This window comes from Ranitomeya imitator, chromosome 5 (assembly GCF_032444005.1).
Source record: "Ranitomeya imitator isolate aRanImi1 chromosome 5, aRanImi1.pri, whole genome shotgun sequence".
Lineage (NCBI taxonomy): Eukaryota > Metazoa > Chordata > Amphibia > Anura > Dendrobatidae > Ranitomeya > Ranitomeya imitator.
The window spans coordinates 415,598,078-415,624,081 of NC_091286.1; the positions used below are offsets into that span (position 1 = coordinate 415,598,078).

Sequence of the window (26,004 nt, forward strand, 5' to 3'; positions counted from 1 at the left end):
CAAAACAAAAGGGGAGAAGCCAGCGCTGCTTGTGGTCGACCGTTATTGTCGCATACCCTTTCTGGCGCCATGGGAGTGATTCGGAAAAGCTACAGGTACGGTTTGCATTCAATATGGTCCCGCTTTTAACACATTTAGTAGGCCGTAATGGCACAGTTACTAAAACATAAAAAAACTTACAGCGGGACTAATGTGGTCTTTCTCCCAGCATATTAAGGAGGCCGTAATGGCACAGCAAATCTAAAAATCGTAGAGCAGGACTGCCCCAAGAGATTGCCGTGACGTGGCGGGGTGGCTCAAAGAATTGATCAATTGTTTGCTAAATATCTCATTTTGTTATACAGTCAGAATTTAATATGCGCATTTGCGCTTTTCAAATTGCGTTCCGACCACAAGCAGCGCTGGCTTCTCTCTTTTTGTAACCTTATTTAAGCAAACTTTAAATTGTTGGGTCATAGAAAACTAAGATGTATTCTGACTAGGCAATTTTCTTTATCAGAGAATGTAATACACATTATTCTTACCTTTTCTGCTTAATAACAGAACCCGATCTAGTGAAGAACCTGATGACTGGGATCATCACCACCACTTCTATATCTCTGAGCTGGGATAAACCAGATGGAAATGCAAGTTCTTATGAAATCCAGATTCTGGAAGAACCAACTTTCAATAAAACTGTGACTTCAACTTCTGAAACAATTGGAAGCCTGACACCGGGGAATTATTACACATTACTGGTCTCTGCTGTTGTTGGAGAAAATGATGTGACAGGAGCCAGTTCAGAAATATTTGAGTACACAAGTGAGTATTTCTTATATTGAGAAACTGAAATTCTGTATATTGTATGTACAGAATATTTCTACCCTCGATGGAACCAAAAGCCATATATTATTGAATTTAAGTTTATTGATCAGACTATAAAATATTGGAAGCTGAAAAGCTGCAATACAATCTTACTAGGTAAACTTTCTTATAGAACTTAGAATTTGACATTATTTATATATGTGTGTTTCATAAAGGACCTAAAGTAGTAAAGAACCTGATGACTGGGATCATCACCACCACTTCTATATCTCTGAGCTGGGCGAAGCCAGATGGAAATGCAAGTTCTTATGAAATCCAAATTCTGGGAGAACCAACTTTCAATAAAAACATGATTTCAACTTCTGATACGATAGAAGGCCTGACACCGGGGAATTATTACACATTGCTGGTCACTTCTGTGGTTGGGGAGAAAAATGTGACGGGGAATAGTACTGAAATATCTGTGTATACAAGTGGGTATTTCTATGAAACTACAAATTTTTAGTTGACGTCTTTCAGTATTTACCTCATAATGAAATATTGAACAACGAGAAGCTGCACTATATTCTCATCATGGGAATTTCTGTATGTATTCTAATCTTGGTTAGTATTTATATATTTTCTGTTTTATACCAGAACCTGAAGTAGTGAAGAACCTGATGACTGGGATCATCACCACCACTTCTATAGCTCTGAGCTGGGCGAAGCCAGATGGAAATGCAAGTTCTTATGAAATCCAAATTCTGGGAGAACCAACTTTCAATAAAACAGTGACTTCAACTTCTGATACGATAGAAGGCCTGACACCGGGAAATTATTACACATTGCTGGTTACTGCTGTTGTTGGGGAGAATAATGTGACGGGGAACAGTACAGAAATATCTGTGTATACAAGTGGGTATTTCTATGAAACTAGACATTTTTAGTTGACGTCTTTAAGTATTTACCTCATAATGAAATATTGAACCACGAGCACGAGAAGCTGCAATATATTCTCATCATGGGAATTTCTGTATAAATTCTACTGTTGGCTAGTATTTATATATTTTCTGTTCTATACCAGAACCTGAAGTAGTGAAGAACCTGATGACTGGGATCATCACCACCACTTCTATATCTCTGAGCTGGGCGAAGCCAGATGGAAATGCAAGTTCTTATGAAATCCAAATTCTGGGAGAACCAACTTTCGATAAAAATGTGATTTCGACTTCTGATACGATTGAAGGCCTGACACCAGGAAATTATTACACATTGCTGGTTACTGCTGTTGTTGGGGAGAATAATGTGACGGGGAACAGTACAGAAATATCTGTGTATACAAGTAGGTATTTCTATGAAACTAGACATTTTTAGTTGACATCTTTCAGTATTTACCTCATAATGAAATATTGAACCACGAGAAGCTACAATATATTCTCATCACAGGAATTTCTGTATGCATTCTACTATTGGTTAGTATTTATATATTTTCTGTTTTATACCAGAACCTGAAGTAGTTAAGAATCTGATGACTGGGATCATCACCACCACTTCTTTATCTCTGAGCTGGGCGAAGCCAGATGGAAATGCAAGTTCTTATGAAATCCAAATTCTGGGAGAACCAACTTTCAATAAATCAGTGACTTCAACTTCTGATACGATTGAAGGCCTGACACCGGGGAATTATTACACATTGCTGGTCACTGCTGTTGTTGGGGAGAATAATGTGATGGGGAACAGTACAGAAATATTTGTGTATACAAGTGGGTATTTTTATGAAACTAGACATTTTTAGTTGACTTCTTTCAGGATTCACCTCATAATGAAATATTGATCCACAAGAAGCTGCAATATATTCTCATCATGGGAATTTCTGTATAGATTCTACTGGTGGTTAGTATTTATATATTTTCTGTTTTATACCAGAACCTGAAGTAGTGAAGAACCCAATGGCTGGGATCATCACCACCACCTCTATTTCTTTGAGCTGGGAGAAACCAGTTGGAAATGCAAGTTCTTATGAAATCCAAATTCTGGGAGAACCAACTTTCAATAAAACTGTGACTTCAACTTCTGATAAGATTGAAGGCCTGACACCGGGAAATTATTACACATTGCTGGTTACTGTTGTTGTTGGGGAGAATAATGTGACGGGAAAGAGTACAGAAATATCTGTGTATACAAGTGGGTATTTCTATGAAATTAGACCTTTTTAGTTGACGTCTTTTAGTATTTACCTCATAATGAAATATTGAACCACGAGCACGAGAAGCTGCAATATATTCTCATCATGGGAATTTCTGTATAAATTCCATTGTTGGTTAGTATTTATATATTTTCTGTTTTATATCAGAGCCTGAAATAGTGAAGAACCTGATGACTGGGATCATCACTACCACTTCTTTATCACTGAGCTGGGCGAAGCCAGATGGAAACGCAAGTTCTTATGAAATCCAAATTCTGGGAGAACCAACTTTTAATAAAACCGTGACTTCAACTTCTGATACGATTGAAGGCCTGACACCGGGGAATTATTACACATTGCTGGTTACTGCTGTTGTTGGGAACAATAATGTGACAGGAAACAGTTGTGAAATATCTATGTATGCAAGTGAGTGTTTCTTATATTCAGAATTTGAAATTGTATATATTGTAAGTAGAGAATATTTTTACTCTAGATGGAGCCAAGGGTCATATACAGTGGCATGTAAAAGCGTGAGCACCCCTGTCTAAAATTACTGTTATTGTGAACACTAAGCAAGTGAAATGATCTCTAGAAACCCAAATGTTAAAGATGACACATTTGGCATATTTTCGACAAAAAAAAATATTTTCATCTCTTACTGTTTAAATATTAACCTCTTTCTGACATATGACGTACTATCCCGTCGAGGTGGGCCCGTATGCCCACCGACGGGATAGTATGTCATAAGCGATCGGCCGCGCTCACGGGGGGAGCGTGGCCGAGCGCAGCCGGGTGTCAGCAGCTGACATCGCAGCTGGGTATCGCAGCTGACATCCGGCACTATGTGCAAAGAGCGGTCACGGACCGCCCCCGGCACATTAACCCCCGGCACACCGCGATCAAACATGATCGCGGTGTGCTGGCTGTGCAGGGAAGCATCGCACAGGGAGGGGGCTCCCTGCGGGCTTCCCTGAGACCCCCGCAGCAACGTGATGTGATCGCGTTGCTGCGAGGGTCTCCTACCTCCCTCCCTGTAGCAGGCCCGGATCCAAAATGGCCACGGCATCTGGGTCCTGCAGGGAGGGAGGTGCCTTACCAAGTGCCTGCTCAGAGCAGGCACTTGGTAAGCCTGCAGCACTGCAAGTCAGATCGTTGATCCGACAGAGTGTTGTGCAAACTGTCAGAACAACGATCTGTGATGTCCCTTCCCCTGGGACAAAGTAAAAAAGTAAAAAAAATTTTTTCCAAATGTGTAAAAAAAAACAAAAAAAAAAAAAACTAAATAATGAAAAAAATATATATATATTATTCCCATAAATACATTTCTTTATCTCAATAAAAAAAAAAAACAATAAAAGTACACATATTTAGTATTGCCGCGTCCGTAACAACCCAACCTATAGAACTGGCCCACTAGTTAACCCCTTCAGTAAACACCGTAAGGAAAAAAAAAAAAAAAACGAGGCGAAAAACAACGCTTTATTATCTGTTGTGAATTCTGTGGCTGAATTCACTCCTGTGGTCACAAGTGGTACTGCAGCTTCTGAGCTTCTTCCCTCAGGTGTTCTGGTGAGCTCGTTAACTGCTTCGTTACTTAACTCCGCCTGATGCTGCTATCCCTGCTCCTTGTCAATGTTCCAGTGTTGGATCTGAGCTTCTACTGCTTGTTCCTGTGACCTGCTGCTCTGTATAGCTAAGTGCTTTTTTGCTATTTTGTTGCTTTTTTTCTGTCCAGCTTGTCTTTTGTTTTGCTGGTAGCTCTGAGAAGCAAAGGGTGAACCGCCGTGCCGTTAGTTCGGCACGGTGGGTCTTTTTTGCCCCCTTTGCGTGGTTTTTGCTTTAGGGTTTTTTGTAGACTGCAAAGTTCGCTTTACTATCCTCGCTCTGTCTAAGATTATCGGGCCCCACTTTGCTGAATCTATTTCATCCCTACGTTTTGTCTTTTCATCTTGCTCACAGTCATTATATGTGGGGGGCTGCCTTTTCCTTTGGGGTATTTCTCTGGGGGCAAGTCAGGCCTATTTTTCTATCTTCAGGCTAGCTAGTTTCTTAGGCTGTGCCGAGTTGCATAGGTAGTTGCTAGGCGCAATCCACAGCCGCTTTTAGTTGTGTTTAGGATAGGTAGGTGTGCAGTCTACAGAGTTTCCACGTCTCAGAGCTCGTTCTTTGTTTTTGGGTATTTGTCAGATCACTGTGTGCGCTCTGATTGCTAGGCACACTGTGTCTCTGGATTGCCTTCATTACACCTTTCATTAGCAGACATAACAGTACAAGGAGCCAACTAATGATTCTCAATAGAGGGAAAGAAAAAGTTCTGACATCATTTTTTTTTTTTTTCTCTGCTCTGTGTTCATTTTTTTTTTTCCCCTAGACATTTGGGTGATTCTGGACACAGGTGTGGACATGGATATTCAGGGTCTGTGCTCTTCAATGGATAATCTCGTTTTAAATGTACAGAAGATTCAAGATGCTATTGATCGGAAATCTATGTTAGAACCAAGAATTCCTATTCCTGATTTGTTTTTTGGAGATAGAACAAAGTTTCTAAGTTTCAAAAATAATTGTAAGCTATTTCTGGCCTTGAAACCTCATTCTTCTGGTAATCCTATTCAACAGGTTTTGATTATTATTTCTTTTTTGCGCAGCGACCCTCAAGACTGGGCATTTTCTCTTGCGCCAGGAGACCCTGCATTGAGTAGTGTCGATGCGTTTTTCCAGGCGCTCGGATTACTGTACGATGAGCCTAATTCAGTGGATCAGGCTGAGAGAAATTTGCTGGCTTTGTGCCAGGGTCAGGATGATATAGAAGTATATTGTCAGAAATTTAGGAAATGGTCAGTACTCACTCAGTGGAATGAATCTGCGCTGGCAGCTTTGTTCAGAAAGGGTCTCTCTGAGGCTCTTAAGGATGTCATGGTGGGTTTTCCTATGCCTGCTGGTTTGAATGAGTCTTTGTCTTTGGCCATTCAAATCGGTCGACGCTTGCGCGAGCGTAAATCTGTGCACCATTTGGCGGTATTGCCTGAGGTTAAACGTGAGCCTATGCAGTGCGATAGGACTATGACCAGAGTTGAACGGCAGGAATACAGACGTCTGAATGGGCTGTGTTTCTACTGTGGTGATTCCACTCATGCTATTTCTGATTGTCCTAAGCGCACTAAGCGGTCCGCTAGGTCTGCCGTCATTGGTACTGTACAGTCCAAATTCCTTCTGTCCATTACCTTGATATGCTCTTTGTCGTCGTTTTCTGTCATGGCGTTTGTGGATTCAGGCGCTGCCCTGAATCTGATGGATTTGGATTATGCTAAACGTTGTGGGTTTTTCTTGGAGCCTTTGCGGTGTCCTATTCCATTGAGAGGAATTGATGCTACACCTTTGGCCAAGAATAAACCTCAGTACTGGGCCCAGCTGACCATGTGCATGGCTCCTGCACATCAGGAAGTTATTCGCTTTCTGGTGCTACATAATCTGCATGATGTGGTCGTGTTGGGGTTGCCATGGCTACAAACCCATAATCCAGTATTGGATTGGAATTCCATGTCGGTATCCAGCTGGGGTTGTCAGGGGGTACATGGTGATGTTCCATTTTTGTCGATTTCGTCATCCACCCCTTCTGAGGTCCCAGAGTTCTTGTCTGATTATCAGGATGTATTTGAAGAGCCCAAGTCCGATGCCCTACCTCCGCATAGGGATTGTGATTGTGCTATCAATTTGATTCCTGGTAGTAAATTCCCTAAAGGTCGATTATTTAATTTATCCGTGCCCGAACACGCCGCTATGCGCAGTTATGTGAAGGAATCCCTGGAGAAGGGACATATTCGCCCATCATCATCACCACTGGGAGCAGGGTTCTTCTTTGTAGCCAAGAAGGATGGTTCGCTGAGACCGTGTATTGATTACCGCCTTCTTAATAAGATCACTGTTAAATTTCAGTATCCCTTGCCATTGTTATCTGACTTGTTTGCTCGGATTAAGGGGGCTAGTTGGTTCACTAAGATAGATCTTCGTGGTGCGTATAATCTGGTGAGAATCAGGCAAGGAGATGAATGGAAAACTGCATTCAATACGCCCGAGGGTCATTTTGAGTATCTAGTGATGCCGTTCGGACTTGCCAATGCTCCATCTGTGTTTCAGTCTTTTATGCATGACATCTTCCGTGAGTATCTGGATAAATTCCTGATTGTTTACTTGGATGACATTTTGATCTTCTCAGATGATTGGGAGTCTCATGTGAAGCAGGTCAGAATGGTTTTTCAGGTCCTGCGTGCTAATTCTTTGTTTGTGAAGGGATCTAAGTGTCTCTTCGGTGTGCAGAAAGTTTCATTTTTGGGGTTCATCTTTACCCCTTCTACTATCGAGATGGATCCTGTTAAGGTCCAAGCCATCCAGGATTGGATTCAGCCGACATCTCTGAAAAGACTGCAAAAGTTCCTGGGCTTTGCTAATTTTTATCGTCGCTTCATCTGTAATTTTTCTAGCATTGCCAAACCATTGACCGATTTGACCAAGAAGGGTGCTGATTTGGTTAATTGGTCTTCTACTGCTGTGGAAGCTTTTCAGGAATTGAAGCGTCGTTTTTGTTCTGCCCCTGTGTTGTGTCAGCCAGATGTTTCTCTTCCGTTCCAGGTCGAGGTTGATGCTTCTGAGATTGGAGCAGGGGCGGTTTTGTCACAGAGAGGTTCTGATTGCTCAGTGATGAAACCATGTGCTTTCTTTTCCAGGAAGTTTTCGCCCGCTGAGCGTAATTATGATGTGGGCAACCGAGAGTTGCTGGCCATGAAGTGGGCATTCGAGGAATGGCGCCATTGGCTTGAAGGAGCTAAGCATCGCGTGGTGGTATTGACTGATCATAAGAACTTGACTTATCTCGAGTCTGCCAAGCGCTTGAATCCTAGACAGGCCCGTTGGTCGTTATTTTTTGCCCGCTTCGACTTTGTGATTTCGTACCTTCCAGGCTCTAAAAATGTGAAGGCGGATGCTCTGTCTAGGAGTTTTGTGCCCGACTCTCCGGGTTTATCTGAGCCAGCGGGTATCCTCAAGGAAGGAGTCATTGTGTCTGCCATCTCCCCTGATTTGCGGCGGGTGCTGCAAAAATTTCAGGCGAATAAACCTGATCGTTGTCCAGCGGAGAAACTGTTCGTCCCTGATAGGTGGACTAATAAACTTATCTCTGAACTTCATTGTTCGGTGTTGGCTGGTCATCCTGGAATCTTTGGTACCAGAGAGTTAGTGGCTGGATCCTTCTGGTGGCCATCTCTGTCACGGGATGTACGTACTTTTGTGCAGTCCTGTGGGATTTGTGCTAGGGCTAAGCCCTGCTGTTCTCGTGCCAGTGGGTTGCTTTTGCCCTTGCCGGTCCCAAAGAGGCCTTGGACACATATTTCGATGGATTTCATTTCTGACCTTCCCGTTTCTCAAAAGATGTCAGTCATTTGGGTGGTCTGTGATCGCTTTTCTAAAATGGTCCATCTGGTGCCCTTGGCTAAATTGCCTTCCTCCTCTGATTTGGTACCTTTGTTCTTTCAGCATGTGGTTCGGTTGCATGGCATTCCTGAGAATATTGTTTCTGACAGAGGTTCCCAGTTTGTTTCAAGGTTTTGGCGAGCCTTTTGTGGTAGGATGGGCATTGACCTATCCTTTTCCTCGGCTTTCCATCCTCAAACTAATGGCCAGACCGAACGAACCAATCAGACCTTGGAAACATATCTGAGATGTTTTGTTTCTGCTGACCAGGATGATTGGGTGTCCTTTTTGCCGTTGGCTGAGTTCGCCCTTAATAATCGGGCCAGCTCGGCTACCTTGGTTTCTCCATTTTTTTGCAATTCTGGGTTCCATCCTCGTTTCTCTTCAGGACAGGTTGAGTCTTCGGACTGTCCTGGTGTGGATTCTGTGGTGGACAGGTTGCAGCAGATCTGGACTCAGGTAGTGGACAATTTGACCTTGTCCCAGGAGAAGGCTCAACTTTTCGCTAATCGCAGACGCCGTGTGGGTCCCCGACTTCGTGTTGGGGATCTGGTTTGGTTATCTTCTCGTCATATTCCTATGAAGGTTTCCTCTCCTAAATTTAAACCTCGTTTTATTGGTCCGTATAGGATTTCTGAGGTTCTCAATCCTGTGTCTTTTCGTTTGACCCTCCCAGACTCCTTTTCCATACATAATGTATTCCATAGGTCGTTGTTGCGGAGATACGTGGCACCTATGGTTCCATCTGTTGAGCCTCCTGCCCCGGTTTTGGTGGAGGGGGAATTGGAGTATATTGTGGAGAAGATTTTGGATTCTCGTGTTTCTAGACGGAAACTCCAGTATCTGGTTAAATGGAAGGGTTATGCTCAGGAAGATAATTCCTGGGTCTTTGCCTCTGATGTTCATGCTCCCGATCTTGTTCGTGCCTTTCATGCGGCTCATCCTGGTCGGCCTGGGGGCTCTGGTGAGGGTTCGGTGACCCCTCCTCAAGGGGGGGGGTACTGTTGTGAATTCTGTGGCTGAAGTCACTCCTGTGGTCACAAGTGGTACTGCAGCTTCTGAGCTTCTTCCCTCAGGTGTTCTGGTGAGCTCGTTAACTGCTTCGTTACTTAACTCCGCCTGATGCTGCTATCCCTGCTCCTTGTCAATGTTCCAGTGTTGGATCTGAGCTTCTACTGCTTGTTCCTGTGACCTGCTGCTCTGTATAGCTAAGTGCTTTTTTGCTATTTTGTTGCTTTTTTTCTGTCCAGCTTGTCTTTTGTTTTGCTGGTAGCTCTGAGAAGCAAAGGGTGTACCGCCGTGCCGTTAGTTCGGCACGGTGGGTCTTTTTTGCCCCCTTTGCGTGGTTTTTGCTTTAGGGTTTTTTGTAGACTGCAAAGTTCGCTTTACTATCCTCGCTCTGTCTAAGATTATCGGGCCCCACTTTGCTGAATCTATTTCATCCCTACGTTTTGTCTTTTCATCTTGCTCACAGTCATTATATGTGGGGGGCTGCCTTTTCCTTTGGGGTATTTCTCTGGGGGCAAGTCAGGCCTATTTTTCTATCTTCAGGCTAGCTAGTTTCTTAGGCTGTGCCGAGTTGTATAGGTAGTTGCTAGGCGCAATCCACAGCCGCTTTTAGTTGTGTTTAGGATAGGTAGGTGTGCAGTCTACAGAGTTTCCACGTCTCAGAGCTCGTTCTTTGTTTTTGGGTATTTGTCAGATCACTGTGTGCGCTCTGATTGCTAGGCACACTGTGTCTCTGGATTGCCTTCATTACACCTTTCATTAGCAGACATAACAATTATCATACCGCCGAACAAAAAGTGGAATAACAAGCGATCAAAAAGACGGATATAAATAACCATGGTACCACTGAAAACGACATCTTGTCCCGCAAATAACGAGCTGCCATAGAGCATCATCAGCAAAAAAATAAAAAGTTATTGTCCTGAGAATAAAGCGATGCAAAAATAATTATTTTTTCTATAAAATAGTTTTTATCGTATAAAAGCGCCAAAACATAAAAAAATGATATAAATGAGGTATCACTGCAATTGTACTGACCTGAAGAATAAAACTGCTTTATCAATTTTACCAAACGCGGAACGGTATAAACGCCTCCCCCCAAAAGAAATTTATGAATAGCTGGTTTTTGGTCATTCTGCCTCACAAAAATCGGAATAAAAAGCGATCAAAAAATGTCACGTGTCCGAAAATGTTACCAATAAAAACGTCACCTCGTCCTGCAAAAAGCAAGACCTCACATGAGTCTGTGGACCAAAATATGGAAAAATTATAGCTCTCAAAATGTGGTAACGCAAAAAATATTTTTTGCAATAAAAAGCGTCTTTCAGTGTGTGACGGCTGCCAATCATAAAAATCCGCTAAAAAACCTGCTATAAAAGTAAATCAAACCCCCCTTCATCACCCCCTTAGTTAGGGAAAAATTAAAAAAAATGTATTTATTTCCATTTTCCCATTAGGGCTAGGGTTAGGGTTAGGGTTAGAGCTAGGGTTAGGGCTATGGTTAGGGTTAGGGCTAGGGTTAGGGTTAGGGTTAGGGTTAGGGTTAGGGCTAGGGTTAGAGCTAGGGTTAGGGCTAGGGCTAGGGTTACGGTTGGGGCTAGGGTTAAGGCTACAGTTAGGGTTGGGGCTGCAGTTAGGGTTAGGGCTAAAGTTACGGTTAGGGTTTAGATTACATTTACGGTTGGGAATAGGGTTGGGATTAGGGTTAGGGGTGTGTCAGGGTTAGAGGTGTGGTTAGGATTACTGTTGGGATTAGGGTTAGGGGTGTGTTTGGATTAGGGTTTCAGTTATAATTTGGGGGGTTTCCACTGTTTAGGCACATCAGGGGCTCTCCAAATGCGACATGGCGTCCGATCTCATTTCCAGCCAATTCTGCGTTGAAAAAGTAAAACAGTGCTCCTTCCCTTCCGAGCTCTCCCGTGTGCCCAAACAGTGGTTCACCGCAACATATGGGGTATCAGCGTACTCAGAATAAATAGGACAACAACTTTTGGGGTCCAATTTCTCCTGTTACCCTTGGGAAAATACAAGACTGGGTGCTAAAAAATAATTTTTGTGTGAAAAAAAAAGATTTTTTTTTTCATGGCACTGCGTTATAAACTGTAGTGAAACACTTGGGGGCTCAAAGTTCTCACAACACATCTAGATAAGTTCCTTGGGGGGGTCTAGTTTCCAATATGGGGTCACTTGTGGGGGTTTCTACTGTTTAGGTACATTAGGGGCTCTGCAAACGCAATGTGACGCCTGCAGATCATTCCATCTAAGTCTGCATTCCAAATGGCGCTTCTTCCCTTCCGAGCCCTCCCATGCCTCCAAACAGTGGTTCCCTGTTATGATACGGTGGTCCAGGAGCAACATGGAACGAGCTCTGAAGGACGTGGTAACTGTACTGACCGCTGTCCCTAAGCTCAACACAACACTAGAAGTAGCCGTGGGATGCTCCTAACTCTCCCTAGGCACCTCGTCACAGCCTAAGATCTAACTACCCCTAAAGATAGAAGCAGGAGAGCTATCTTGCCTCAGAGAAAATCCCCAAAGGATAGATTAGCCCCCCACAAATAATGACTGTGAGTGGAGAGGGAAAAGACATACACAGAATGAAACCAGGATGAGCACAGGAGGCCAGTCTAGCTAAATAGATAGGACAGGATGGAATACTGTGCGGTCAGTATAAAACACTCCAAAAAATCCACGCAGAGTTTACAAAAAATCTCCACACCTGACTAAAGGTGTGGAGGGTAAATCTGCTTCCCAGAGCTTCCAGCAAGACAGAATTAATTCATACTGATAAGCTGGACAAACATAGAAAGCACAGAACGGGTAAGTCTACAATCTATGGACAGAAAAGAGCAAGCAAAAACTTAGCTTTGCTGAACTGGTCAGGATAACAGGGAAATCCAAAGAGATGTGAATCCAACCAGAAACCATTTACAAGTGGCACTGGCTGAAGGAAAGAGCCAGGCCTAAATAGCCGAGCAGAAGAGACGATCAGTGGAGGCAGCTGCTGACAGCCAACTCCAAGGAGCAGCCATACCACTCGAAACCACAAGAGGGAGCCCAAGAGCAGAACACACAAAAGTGCCACTTACAACCACCGGAGGGAGCCCAAGAGCGGAATTCACAACAGTACCCCCCCCCTTGAGGAGGGGTCACCGAACCCTCACCAGAGCCCCCAGGCCGATCAGGACGAGCCAAGTGAAAAGCACGAACCAAATCGGCGGCATGGACATCGGAGGCAACAACCCAAGAATTATCCTCCTGGCCATAACCCTTCCACTTGACAAGATACTGAAGCCTCCGCCTCAAAAAACGAGAATCCAAAATCTTCTCAACCTCATATTCCAACTCTCCCTCAACCAACACCGGGTCAGGAGGGTCAACCGAGGGAACAACGGGCACCACATATCTCCGCAACAAAGATCTATGGAAAACATTATGAATGGCAAAAGAGGCTGGAAGAGCCAAACGAAAAGACACTGGATTAATAATTTCAGAAATTTTATAAGGACCAATAAACCGAGGCTTAAACTTAGGGGAAGAAACCTTCATAGGAACATGACGAGAAGACAACCAAACCAAATCCCCCACACGAAGCCGGGGACCAACACACCGACGGCGGTTAGCAAAACGTTGAGTCCTTTCCTGAGACAACGTCAAATTGTCTACCACATGAGTCCAAATCTGCTGCAGCCTGTCCACCACAGAATCAACACCAGGACAATCAGAAGGCTCAACCTGCCCAGAAGAAAAACGAGGATGAAAACCAAAATTACAAAAGAAAGGTGAAACCAAAGTAGCCGAACTAGCCCGATTATTAAGGGCCAACGGCAAGAAAGACACCCAATCTTCCTGATCAGCAGACACAAAGCATCTCAAATAGGTCTCCAAGGTCTGATTAGTTCGCCCAGTTTGGCCATTAGTCTGAGGATGAAACGCCGAAGAAAAAGACAAATCAATGCCCATCCTAGCACAAAAGGCCCGCCAAAATCTAGAGACAAACTGAGAACCTCTGTCAGACACAATATTCTCCGGAATGCCATGCAAACGAACCACATGCCGAAAAAACAATGGAACCAGATCTGAGGAGGAAGGCAACTTAGGCAGAGGTACCAGATGGACCATTTTAGAGAACCAGTCACAAACAACCCAGATAACAGACATCTTCTGGGAAACAGGAAGATCCGAAATAAAATCCATGGAAATATGCGTCCAGGGCCTCTCAGGGACCGGCAAAGGCAAAAGCAACCCACTAGCGCTGGAACAGCAAGGTTTGGCCCGGGCGCAAGTCCCACAGGACTGCACAAAAGCATGCACATCGCGCGACAAGGAAGGCCACCAAAAGGACCTAGCAACCAAATCTCTGGTACCAAAAATCCCAGGATGACCAGCCAACACTGAACAATGAACCTCAGAAATTACCTTACTTGTCCATCTATCAGGAACAAACAGCTTCCCCACTGGACAGCGGTCAGGCCTATCAGCCTGAAATTCCTGAAGCACCCGCCGCAAATCAAGGGAGATAGCAGAAAGAATCACCCCTCCTTAAGAATGCCAACCGGCTCAAGGACTCCAGGAGAATCAGGCGAAAAACTCCTACCCTTTCTGGCGCCATGGGAGTGATTCGGAAAAGCTACAGGTACGGTTTGCATTCAATATGGTCCCGCTTTTAACACATTTAGGAGGCCGTAATGGCACAGTTAGTAAAACATAAAAAAACTTACAGCGGGACTAATGTGGTCTTTCTCCCAGCATATTAAGGAGGCCGTAATGGCACAGCAAATCTAAAAATCGTAGCGCAGGACTGCCCCAAGAGATTGCCGTGACGTGGCGGGGTGGCTCAAAGAATTGATCAATTGTTTGCTAAATATCTCATTTTGTTATACAGTCAGAATTTAATATGCGCATTTGCGCTTTTCAAATTGCGATCCGACCACAAGCAGTGCTGGCTTCTCTCTTTTTGTAACCTTATTTAAGCAAACTTTAAATTGTTGGGTCATAGAAAACTAAGATGTATTCTGACTAGGCAATTTTCTTTATCAGAGAATGTAATACACAATATTCTTACCTTTTCTGCTTAATAACAGAACCCGATCTAGTGAAGAACCTGATGACTGGGATCATCACAACCACTTCTATATCTCTGAGCTGGGATAAACCAGATGGAAATGCAAGTTCTTATGAAATCCAGATTCTGGGAGAACCAACTTTCAATAAAACTGTGACTTCAACGTCTGAAACAATTGGAAGCCTGACACCGGGGAATTATTACACATTGCTGGTCACTGCTGTTGTTGGAGAAAATGATGTGACAGGAGCCAGTTCAGAAATATTTGAGTACACAAGTGAGTATTTCTTATATTGAGAAACTGAAATTCTGTATATTGTATGTACAGAATATTTCTACCCTCGATGGAACCAAAAGCCATATATTATTGAATTTAAGTTTATTGATCAGACTATAAAATATTGGAAGCTGAAAAGCTGCAATACAATCTTACTATGTAAACTTTCTTATAGAACCTAGAATTTTACATTATTAATATATGTGTGTTTCATAAAGGACCTAAAGTAGTAAAGAACCTGATGACTGGGATCATCACCACTAGAGTTGAGCAACCTTGACCTTTTTAGAGTCGAGCCGGGTTTTGCGAAACCCGACTATCTCCAAAGTCGGGTCGAGTGAAATCGGCCGATTATGACGTAAAGTCGGGATCGACCGAAACACGAAACCCAATGCAAGTCAATGGGGCAGCATAGTCGGCAGTGAGTGGGGGCCAGGAAAACACCTAGAGTGCCCATTTTAATGTCAAAACCATCCATTCTTCTTAATGAAGCTTGTCAAGCGTAATTTACCTTATAATAATTGGAAGGCATTTGAAATTGGGGGTCATTTGGCTAAAGTTGTGGGGGGTAGGGCTGGTTCAAGTAATTAGTGGGCCCAGGAAATCTGGACCACGTCACGGCAGTGGAGCAGGGAGAGGTAAGTATTTCAACTTTGCAAGTGCTGTGAACCTGAGCAAGCAGGGGGGGCCCACTCGTTGGCATTGGCACTGGCACAGGGCCCCTCAAAGTACAGCGGTGTGTTTGCACGGCGGGGGCGCCTCCCACCGGCAGCAACACTTTTGCGTACTATGAGAGGCCCTGTGCCAGTGAAGTCGCCAACTAGTATTCCTCCCCCCACCTGATGAAGGAACCTGCACTTTCATCTGCACCTTCCTCTTTGTCCCCGTGTAAGGTGGTATGGTATGCGGGAAGAGCAACCTGACTTTCAGCAGGGTCACAATGTTGTTGTGTAGCGTGCACGGGGAATGTTGCGTTATGGGTCAATGTACCAGCAGACTCATCTATCACTGGCTGGGCAATGGGCACGATGAAGTGGAAACACAGATATAGGCCCAAAGAAGAAAGTGGGCTAAATGCAGTTCAAAATTGGTAACACAGGAATAACCAGGGGGCATTGCAGTGGAGACAACTGGAATGAGAGGCTGACACAGAGAGTAGGGCCAAATCAGTAAGTAGTCGAAATGCAGTTCAAAATTGGCAACCGTAGTAAACAGGCGGCACAGCTTTGTTCAGTGGAGGAGAACAGCAAGGAGTGGCAGACACCGATAGTAGGCCCCAACCCAACTAGTAGGCCAAATGCAGTCTAACATTAACAACTACTTAACGAGAGCCTGAAAATGGAATTTCAGGACAGGAAATTAGGAGAACAGCAAGGAGTGGCAGACACCGATAGTAGGCCCCAAACCAACTAGTACGCCAAATGCAGTTGTTCCATTTAACCACAATTTAATGAGAGCCTGAAGATAGAAGCTCAGGAAAGGCAACCTGGGGAACACCTTGGAGTGTAACACACCATCTCTCTCCACCCCATACCCATTTTGTAGGCCTAATGCAGTGTACTTTTCTACAACTACTAAAGGAGAGTCGGAAGACCGAAGCAATGGCAAGGAAACCTGGGGAACACCTTGGAGTGTAACACACCATCTCTCTCCACCCCATACCCAATTTGTAGGCCTAATGCAGCCTACTTTCCGACACCTACTAAACGAGAGCTTGAAGATCGAAGCTCAGGAAAGGCAACCTGGGGAACACCTTGGAGTGTAACACACCATCTCTCTCCACCCCATACCCATTTTTTAGGCCTAATGCAGTGTACTTTTCTACAACTACTAAACGAGAGTCGGAAGACCGAAGCAATGGCAAGGAAACCTGGGGAACACCTTGGAGTGTAACACACCATCTCTCTCCACCCCATACCCAATTTGTAGGCCTAATGCAGTGTAGTTTCCAACAACTACTAAACGAGAGCCGGAAGATCGAAGCTCAGGAAAGGCAACCTGGTGAACACCTTGGAGTGTAACACAACCTCTCTCTACACCCCATACCAAATTTGTAGGCCTAATGCAGCGTAGTTTCCAACAACTACTAAACGAGAGCCGGAAGATCGAAGCTCAGGAAAGGCAACCTGGGGAACACTTTGGAGTGTAACACAACCTCTCTCTACACCACGGAAGGGCTGATTCTTAGGAAGGAAGGCTGTTGGAAATAAGCATTGCGCGTCCGAGGGTGATTATATTCTTAGTAGGTATATACTCACCCTCGGACGCGCCCTGCTTCTTTATTTGTAATGAATGTTTATTTGCAATGTGCTTTTGACTTACTCAATTATTTTTGTAATTATTGATTTTATTAATTTCATTGTTTAACATCTTCTTGGCAATAATATAAAGAAGACGCGACAGGACAACAGTCGGTGGATGCCATATCTGTGTTTTCAATTAAAAAAACCTTTCAGTTAACTTCTTGCAGGAGAAAGTAATTGTAGCTGGTGGACCTTTTTAGTACAGTTCCAGATTTTTGTTGTGTGTTTGTTTTTAATGTTAAAATGTCTGCATTTGAGATCTCACCAGTATCTTCTTTTTTATAATCAAAATAATTATTTTTTTATTTTAAGATGTTGGTTCAAGGGGTACACGGGCAGCAGTAGACAGGTCAGTGGAGGCCTAGTGGAATGAGTGACGGCAGACAGGCATCAAAGGCCTAACATTGGGCTGGCTGTAGGCAAGTTAAAATTGGTTCCAGGGGAACACGGCCATCAGTGGCCTGGTCAGTGTAGTTGTAGTTGAAAGAACGGGACGCAGACAGGCTTCGAAGGCCTACCATAATAACATTGGGCTGGCTGTAGGCAAGTAAAAATTCGTTCCAGGGGTACATGGGCAGCAGTGTATGGTCAGTGGAAGTCTAGTGGAAGGAGTGACGGCAGACAGGCTTCGAAGGCCTAACATAATAACATTGGGCTTGCTGTAGGCAAGTTAAAATTGGTTCCAGGGGAACACGGGCAGCAGTGGTCTGGTCAGTGGAAGTCTAGTGGAAGGAGTGACGGCAGACAGGCTTCGAAGGCCTAACATAACAAAATTGGGCTGGCTGTAGGCACTTTTAAATTGGTTCCAGGGGTACACGGGCAGCAGTGGTCTGGTCAGTGTAGTAGTAGTTGAAAGGAGTGACCGCAGACAGGCTTCGAAGGCCTAACATAACAAAATTGGGCTGGCTGTAGGCACTTTTAAATTGGTTCCAGGGGTACACGGGCAGCAGTGGTCTGGTCAGTGGAAGTCTAGTGGAAGGAGTGACGGCAGACAGGCTTCGAAGGCCTAACATAACAAAATTGGGCTGGCTGTAGGCACTTTTCAATTGGTTCCAGGGGTACACGGGCAGCAGTGGTCTGGTCAGTGGAAGTCTAGTGGAAGGAGTGACGGCAGACAGGCTTCGAAGGCCTAACATAACAAAATTGGGCTGGCTGTAGGCACTTTTCAATTGGTTCCAGGGGTACACGGGCAGCAGTGGTCTGGTCAGTGTAGTAGTAGTTGAAAGGAGTGACCGCAGACAGGCTTCGAAGGCCTAACATAACAAAATTGGGCTGGCTGTAGGCACTTTTAAATTGGTTCCAGGGGTACACGGGCAGCAGTGGTCTGGTCAGTGGAAGTCTAGTGGAAGGAATGACGGCAGACAGGCTTCAAAGGCCTAACATAACAAAATTGGGCTGGCTGTAGGCACTTTTAAATTGGTTCCAGGGTTACACGGGCAGCAGTGGTCTGGTCAGTGGAGGCCTAGTGGAAGGAGTGACCACAGACAGGCATCGAAGGCCTAACATAACAAAAATGTCTAAACAATGGTATTGTCAGTGCCAGGCATTGAAGGATGTCAGCGCATAGACTACACATTGGTGAAGCTGTGAGAGATAATTTTGCTAGTGGTAGAGCACTATTTGAGCTGGGGGGGGAACTGTCTTGTGGCCGGCGGTACAGGCACAGGGCCCCTCATATTACAACGGTGTGTCTGACGTTGGGTGCGCACCACCACCGCCAGAGACACTTTATTGTACTATGAGGGACCCAGTGGCAGTGCCGTCGACCAAAAGCGGCCACACCCACCTCTTCAGACAAACAGCACTCTCAAGGGTCCAAGCGCAAAGTGGCGATACCACGGCCCCGTGTGGGGAGTTTGGCCATTTAGTGAGGTGGAAACATGTCGTATGCTGGACAATCAGGTGCAGAAAATTACGAGATTGGAAAAGTCATTCAGAAAAGTCCACAGGCAAGACCTTTTCATAGGAAAGCTAGGTGTCAGCCGGGCAGGGTGGGGCAAAAGATTTTGAAATCCAGTTGTGGTTCATTTTAATGAAGGTTAGATCATCTACATTTTGGGTAGCCAGACGAGTCCTTTTTTCTGTTAGTATTGAACCTGCAGCACTGAATACTCTTTCTGATAGGACACTAGCTGCCGGGCAAGCAAGCTCCTGCAATGCATATTCTGCCAATTCTGGCCAGGTGTCTAATTTGGATGCCCAGTAATCAAATGGGAATGACGGTTGAGGGAGAACGTCGATAAGGGATGAAAAATAGTTTGTAACCATACTGGACAAATGTTGTCTCCTGTCACTTTGAATTGATGCTGCAGTACCTGTCCTGTCTGCGGTCATAGCAAAATCACTCCACAACCTGGTCAGAAAACCCCTCTGGCCAACGCCACTTCTGATTTCTGCCCCTCTAACACCTCTGGTCTGCTGGCCCCTGGAGCTCGTGTGAGAACGATCACGGGCGCTGTGTGCAGGGAATGCCAGAAGCAAACGGTCAACAAGAGTTGATTGTTTTGTTGCTAATATTAGTTCCAAGTTCTCATGTGGCATAATATTTTGCAATTTGCCTTTATAGCGAGGATCAAGGAGGCAGGCCAACCAGTAATCGTCATCGTTCATCATTTTTGTAATGCGTGTGTCCCTTTTGAGGATACGCAAGGCATAATCCGCCATGTGGGCCAAAGTTCCAGTTGTCAAATCTGCGGTTGTGCTTGGTTGAGGGGCAGTTGCAGGCAAATCTACGTCACTTGTGTCCCTCAAAAAACCAGAACCCGGCCTTGCCACGCCACCAATTTCCAGTGCCCCCGTGAAAGCTTCCTCATTAAAAATATACTCATCCCCATCATCCTCCTCATCCTCCACCTCCTCTTCGCCCGGTACCTCGTCATGTACACTGCCCTGACCAGACAATCGCTGACTGTCATCAAGGCTTTCCTCTTCCTCTGGTGCAGACGCCTGATCCTTTATGTGCGTCAAACTTTGCATCAGCAGACGCATTAGGGGGATGCTCATACTTATTATGGCGTTGTCTGCACTAACCAGCCGTGTGCATTCCTCAAAACACTGAAGGACTTGACACATGTCTTGAATCTTCGACCACTGCACACCTGACAACTCCATGTCTGCCATCCTACTGCCTGCCCGTGTATGTGTATCCTCCCACAAAAACATAACAGCCCGCCTCTGTTCGCACAGTCTCTGAAGCATGTGCAGTGTTGAGTTCCACCTTGTTGCAACGTCTATGATTAGGCGATGCTGGGGAAGGTTCAAAGAACGCTGATAGGTCTGCATACGGCTGGAGTGTACAGGCGAACGGCGGATATGTGCGCAAAGTCCACGCACTTTGAGGAGCAGGTCGGATAACCCCGGATAACTTTTCAGGAAGCACTGCACCACCAGGTTTAAGGTGTGAGCCAGGCAAGGAATGTGTTTCAGTTGGGAAAGGGAGATGGCAGCCGTTATCACTCACTACCTTGCCTGCCTCAAGATCTACAGTGCCCAGCCACGACTGCGTTTCTTGCTGCAAGAACTCGGACAGAACTTCCGCGGTGTGTCTGTTGTCGCCCAAACACTTCATAGCCAATACAGCCTGCTGACGTTTGCCAGTAGCTGCCCCATAATGGGAGACCTGGTGTGCAACAGTGGCAGGTGCGGATGGAGTGGTTGTGCGACTGCGGTCTGTGGACGAGCTCTTGCTTCTGCAGGAGGACGAGGAGGAGGAGGAGGAGGAGGGGGTGCGAACGGCTACAGCCAACTGTTTCCTAGACCGTGGGCTAGGCAGAACTGTCCCAAACTTGCTGTCCCCTGTGGACCCTGAATCCACAACATTTACCCAGTGTGCCGTGATGGACACGTAACGTCCCTGGCCATGCCTACTGGTCCATGCATCTGTTGTCAGGTGCACGTTTGTGCTCACAGATTGCCTGAGTGCATGGACGATGCGCTCTTTAACATGCTGGTGGAGGGCTGGGATGGCTTTTCTGGAAAAAAAGTGTCGACTGGGTAGCTCGTAGCGTGGTACAGCGTAGTCCATCAGGTCTTTGAAAGCTTCGCTTTCAACTAACCGGTAGGGCATCATCTCTAACGAGATTAGTCTAGCTATGTGGGCGTTCAAACCCTGTGTACGCGGATGCGAGGCTAAGTACTTCCTTTTTCTAACCATAGTCTCATGTAGGGTGAGCTGGACTGGAGGGCTGGAGATCGTGGAACTAGCGGGGGTGCCGGTGGACATGGCAGACTGAGAGACGGTGGGAGATGGTATTGTTGCCGCCGGTGCCCTACATGCAGTGTTTCCTACTACGAAACTGGTGATTCCCTGACCCTGACTGCTTTGGCCTGGCAAAGAAACCTGCACAGATACAGCAGGTGGTGCGCTAAATGGTGGCCCTACACTGCCGGAAGGGATGTTGCGTTGATGACTAGCTTCATTGGCCGAGGGTGCAACAACCTTAAGGGACGTTTGGTAGTTAGTCCAAGCTTGCAAATGCATGGTGGTTAAATGTCTATGCATGCAACTTGTATTGAGACTTTTCAGATTCTGACCTCTGCTTAAGGAAGTAGAACATTTTTGACAGATGACTTTGCGCTGATCAATTGGATGTTGTTTAAAAAAATGCCAGACTGCACTCTTTCTAGCATCGGATACCTTTTCAGGCATTGCAGACTGAGCTTTAACCGGATGGCCACGCTGTCCTCCAACAGGTTTTGGCTTTGCCACGCGTTTTGGGCAAGATACGGGCCCGGCAGATGGAACCAGTGGCGATGTTGATGCCTGCTGCGGCCCCTCCTCCTCCTCTGCTTCAGAACTGCTGCCGCCTGCACCCTGTTCCCCCAATGGCTGCCAATCTGGGTCAAGAACTGGGTCATCTAATAACTCTTCTTGTAGCTCCTGCGCAACTTCGTCTGTGTCACCGTGTCGTTCGGTGGTATAGCGTTCGTGATGGGGCAACATAGTCTCATCAGGGTCTGATTCTTGATCATTACCCTGCGAGGGTAAGGTTGTGGTCTTAGTCAAAGGACAAGCATAGTAGTCTGGCTGTGGCTGTGCATCAGTGCACTCCATGTCAGAATCTACTTGTAATGGGCATGGCCTGTTAACTGTTTCACTTTCTAAGCCAGGGACGGTATGTGTAAAGAGCTCCATGGAGTAACCCGTTGTGTCGCCTGCTGCATTTTTCTCTGTAGTTGTTTTTGCTGAAGAGGACAAGGAAGTGACTTGTCCCTGACCGTGAACATCCACTAACGACGCGCTGCTTTTACATTTACCAGTTTCACGAGAGGATGCAAAAGAGCTGGAGGCTGAGTCAGCAAGATAAGCCAAAACTTGCTCTTGCTGCTCCGGCTTTAAAAGCGGTTTTCCTAATCCCAGAAAAGGGAGCGTTCGAGGCCTTGTGTAGCCAGACGACGAACCTGGCTCCACAGCTCCAGACTTAGGTGCAATATTTTTTTTCCCACGACCACCTGATGCTCCACCACTACCACTACCCTCATTACCAGCTGACAATGAACGCCCCCGGCCACGACCTCTTCCACTAGACTTCCTCATTGTTTTAAAAACGTAACCAAACTAACGGTATTTGTTGCAGTCACACAACTTACACGGTGAGCTATAACTTCAGTATGATTTAGCTACCCCTTTACAGGTTGGTGAGACCACAGCGAAAATCAGGCCCAATGTTACACACTCTGTTTTTGGTGGCTGCAAATGAGAGAGATGCCACACACGCAGGACTGTCACTGAAGCACAAATGTTAATATTAATGTCCCACTATTTATTTTTTTTATTTATTTTTTTTTCAGGAAGACTTTAGAAACAAAAAAAAAAAAAAAAAAAGATTTTTGCAGGGAGAATTTAGAAAACAAATGTAACAAACTATAGGCTTTCTATGGCCCACTGAGTGAGAGATGACGCACACAGGAATCAGGAGTGGCACAGAAGCCCAGAGGCCAATATTTTTCTACCAATGATTGATGTAGTTATTTTCTCTGGTAGATTTTGGAACACAAATCAAGAAAAAAAAAAATAGGCTTTCTATGGACCACAATTGGAGAGAGAGACAGAGAGAGAGAGAGAGAGAGAGAGATGGCACACCCAGGAGTCAAGACTGGCACACAAGCATAAAGGCCAATATTAATCTCCCACGGTTTTTTTTTTGTTTGTTTTTTTTTTTTTTCAGGGAGACTTTAGAAAAAAAAAAATTTAAAAAAAATATGATTTTATCAGGAAGAATTTAGAAACCAAATAAAATAAAATGATTTTTTCAGGGAGAATTTAGAAAACAAATAAAACCAAAAATAGGCTTTCTATGGCCCACTGAGTGAGAGATGACGCACACAGGAGTCAGGAGTGGCACACAAGCCCAGAGGCCAATATTTTTCTACCAATGATTGATGTAGTTATTTTCTCTGGTAGATTTTGGAACCCAAATGAAGGGAAAAAAAATATAGGCTTTCTATGGACCACAATTGGAGAGAGAGAGAGAGATGGCACACCCAGGAGTCAAGACTGGCACACAAGCAGAAAGGCCAATATTAATCTCCCACTGTTTTTTTTGTTTGTTTTTTTTTTTTTTTTTTTTTTCAGGGAGACTTTAGAAAAAAAAATAATAAAAAAAATATGATTTTATCAGGAAGAATTTAGAAACCAAATAAAATAAAATGATTTTTTCAGGGAGAATTTAGAAAACAAATAAAACCAAAAATAGGCTTTCTATGGCCCACTGAGTGAGAGATGACGCACACAGGAGTCAGGAGTGGCACACAAGCCCAGAGGCCAATATTTTTCTACCAATGATTGATGTAGTTATTTTCTCTGGTAGATTTTGGAACCTAAATCAAGGGAAAAAAAATATAGGCTTTCTATGGACCACAATTGGAGAGAGAGAGAGAGATGGCACACCCAGGAGTCAAGACTGGCACACAAGCAGAAAGGCCAATATTAATCTCCCACTGTTTTTTTTGTTTGTTTGTTTTTTTTTTTTTTTTTAAAGGGAGACTTTAGAAAAAAAAATAATAAAAAAAATATAATTTAATCAGGAAGAATTTAGAAACCAAATAAAATAAAATGATTTTTTTCAGGGAGAATTTAGAAAACATATAAAACCAAAAATAGGCTTTCTATGGCCCACTGAGTGAGAGATGACGCACACAGGAGTCAGGAGTGGCACACAAGCCCAGAGGCCAATATTTTTCTACCAATGATTGATGTAGTTATTTTCTCTGGTAGATTTTGGAACCCAAATGAAGGGAAAAAAAATATAGGCTTTCTATGGACCACAATTGGAGAGAGAGAGAGAGATGGCACACCCAGGAGTCAAGACTGGCACACAAGCAGAAAGGCCAATATTAATCTCCCACTGTTTTTTTTGTTTGTTTGTTTTTTTTTCAGGGAGACTTTAGAAAAAAAAATAATAAAAAAAATATGATTTTATCAGGAAGAATTTAGAAACCAAATAAAATAAAATGATTTTTTCAGGGAGAATTTAGAAAACAAATAAAACCAAAAATAGGCTTTCTATGGCCCACTGACTGAGAGAGAGAGATGGCACGCTCAGGACTGGCACAGATGGCACGCTCAGGACTGGCACAGAAGCCCAGAGGCCAATATTAATCTCCCTTTTTTTTCAGGGAGAATTTATAAAACCAAAAAAAAAATAAAATAGGCTTTCTATGGCCCACTATTTGTGAGAGAGATGGCACGCTCAGGACTGGCACAGATGGCACGCTCACAACTGGCACACAAGCCCAGAGGCCAATATTAATCTCCCTTTTTTTCAGGGAGAATTTCTAAAACCAAAAAAAAAAAAAATTGGCTTTCTATGGCCCACTATTTGTGAGAGAGATGGCACGCTCAGGGCTGGCACAGATGGCACGCTCAGGACTGGCACACAAGCCCAGAGGCCAATATCAATCTCCCTTTTTTTCAGGGAGAATTTAGAAAACCCCAAAAAAAATTAAATAGGCTTTCTATGGCCCACTATTTGTGAGAGAGATGGCACGCTCAGGACTGGCACAGATGGCACGCTCACAACTGGCACACAAGCCCAGGGGCCAATATTAATCTCCCTTTTTTTTCAGGGAGAATTTATAAAACAACAAAAAAAATAAAATAGGCTTTCTATGGCCCACTTTTTGAGAGAGAGATGGCACACTCAGGACTGGCACACAAGCCCAAAGGCCAATATTAATCTCCCACTGTATTTTTATCAGGGAGAATTTATACACCCCACAAAAAAAAAATACAGAAAAATGAAAAGGCTTTCTATGGCCCACTATGTGAGAGAGATGGCACACACAGGGATGGCACTCTAGCAGAAATGCCAAATTGCCAATCTTAATCTCCCACCAAAAAAAAAAAAAAAAAAACAGGGACTGTCCTACAATTACTATCTCCCTGCCTGCAGTAATCTCAGCCAGGTATGGCAGGCAGCTACTATCTCCCTGCCTGCAGTAATCTCAGCCAGGTATGGCAGGCAGCAATAAGGAGTGGACTGATGCACAAATGAAATAAAAAGTGTGGACAAACAAAAAAGATAGCTGTGCAGAAAGGAAGGAACAAGAGGATTTGTGCTTTGAAAAAAGCAGTTGGTTTGCACAGCGGCGTACACACACCAATGCAGCTATCAGGGAGCCTTCTAGCGCAGCCCAATGAGCTACAGCGCTGAGGAAAAAAAAAAAAAAAAATTAACTTCCACTGTCCCTGCACACCGAAGGTGGTGTTGGACAGTGCAAATCGCTGCAGCACAAGCGGTTTTGTAGTTAATGGACCCTGCCTAACGCTATCCCTGCTTCTGACGAAGCGGCAGCAACCTCTCCCTAAGCTCAGATCAGCAGCAGTAAGATGGCGGTCGGCGGGAACGCCTCTTTATAGCCCCTGTGACGTCGCAGACAGCAAGCCAATCACTGCAATGCCCTTCTCTAAGATGGTGGG

General features: G+C 44.7%; 2 protein-coding genes across 3 annotated transcripts in view; both read left to right on the plus strand.

Moving 5' to 3' along the window:
- The window catches only part of LOC138637787 (receptor-type tyrosine-protein phosphatase beta-like), a 109,099-nt gene extending 107,369 nt beyond the window's left edge, over window positions 1-1,730 (plus strand). The window contains exons 18-19 of the mRNA XM_069726709.1: window positions 544-801; window positions 1,441-1,730. Coding sequence (XP_069582810.1) covers window positions 544-801; window positions 1,441-1,730 — 548 coding nt within the window. The remainder of the gene's footprint in view (window positions 1-543; window positions 802-1,440) is intronic.
- Window positions 1,731-1,870: 140 nt separating this feature from the next.
- The window catches only part of LOC138638064 (tenascin-X-like), a 366,072-nt gene continuing 341,938 nt past the window's right edge, over window positions 1,871-26,004 (plus strand). For both annotated transcript variants that reach the window (XM_069727035.1, XM_069727036.1), the window contains exons 1-5: window positions 1,871-2,125; window positions 2,289-2,546; window positions 2,710-2,967; window positions 3,137-3,394; window positions 14,524-14,781. In XM_069727035.1, coding sequence (XP_069583136.1) covers window positions 1,891-2,125; window positions 2,289-2,546; window positions 2,710-2,967; window positions 3,137-3,394; window positions 14,524-14,781 — 1,267 coding nt within the window. In that variant the 5' untranslated portion in view covers window positions 1,871-1,890. The remainder of the gene's footprint in view (window positions 2,126-2,288; window positions 2,547-2,709; window positions 2,968-3,136; window positions 3,395-14,523; window positions 14,782-26,004) is intronic.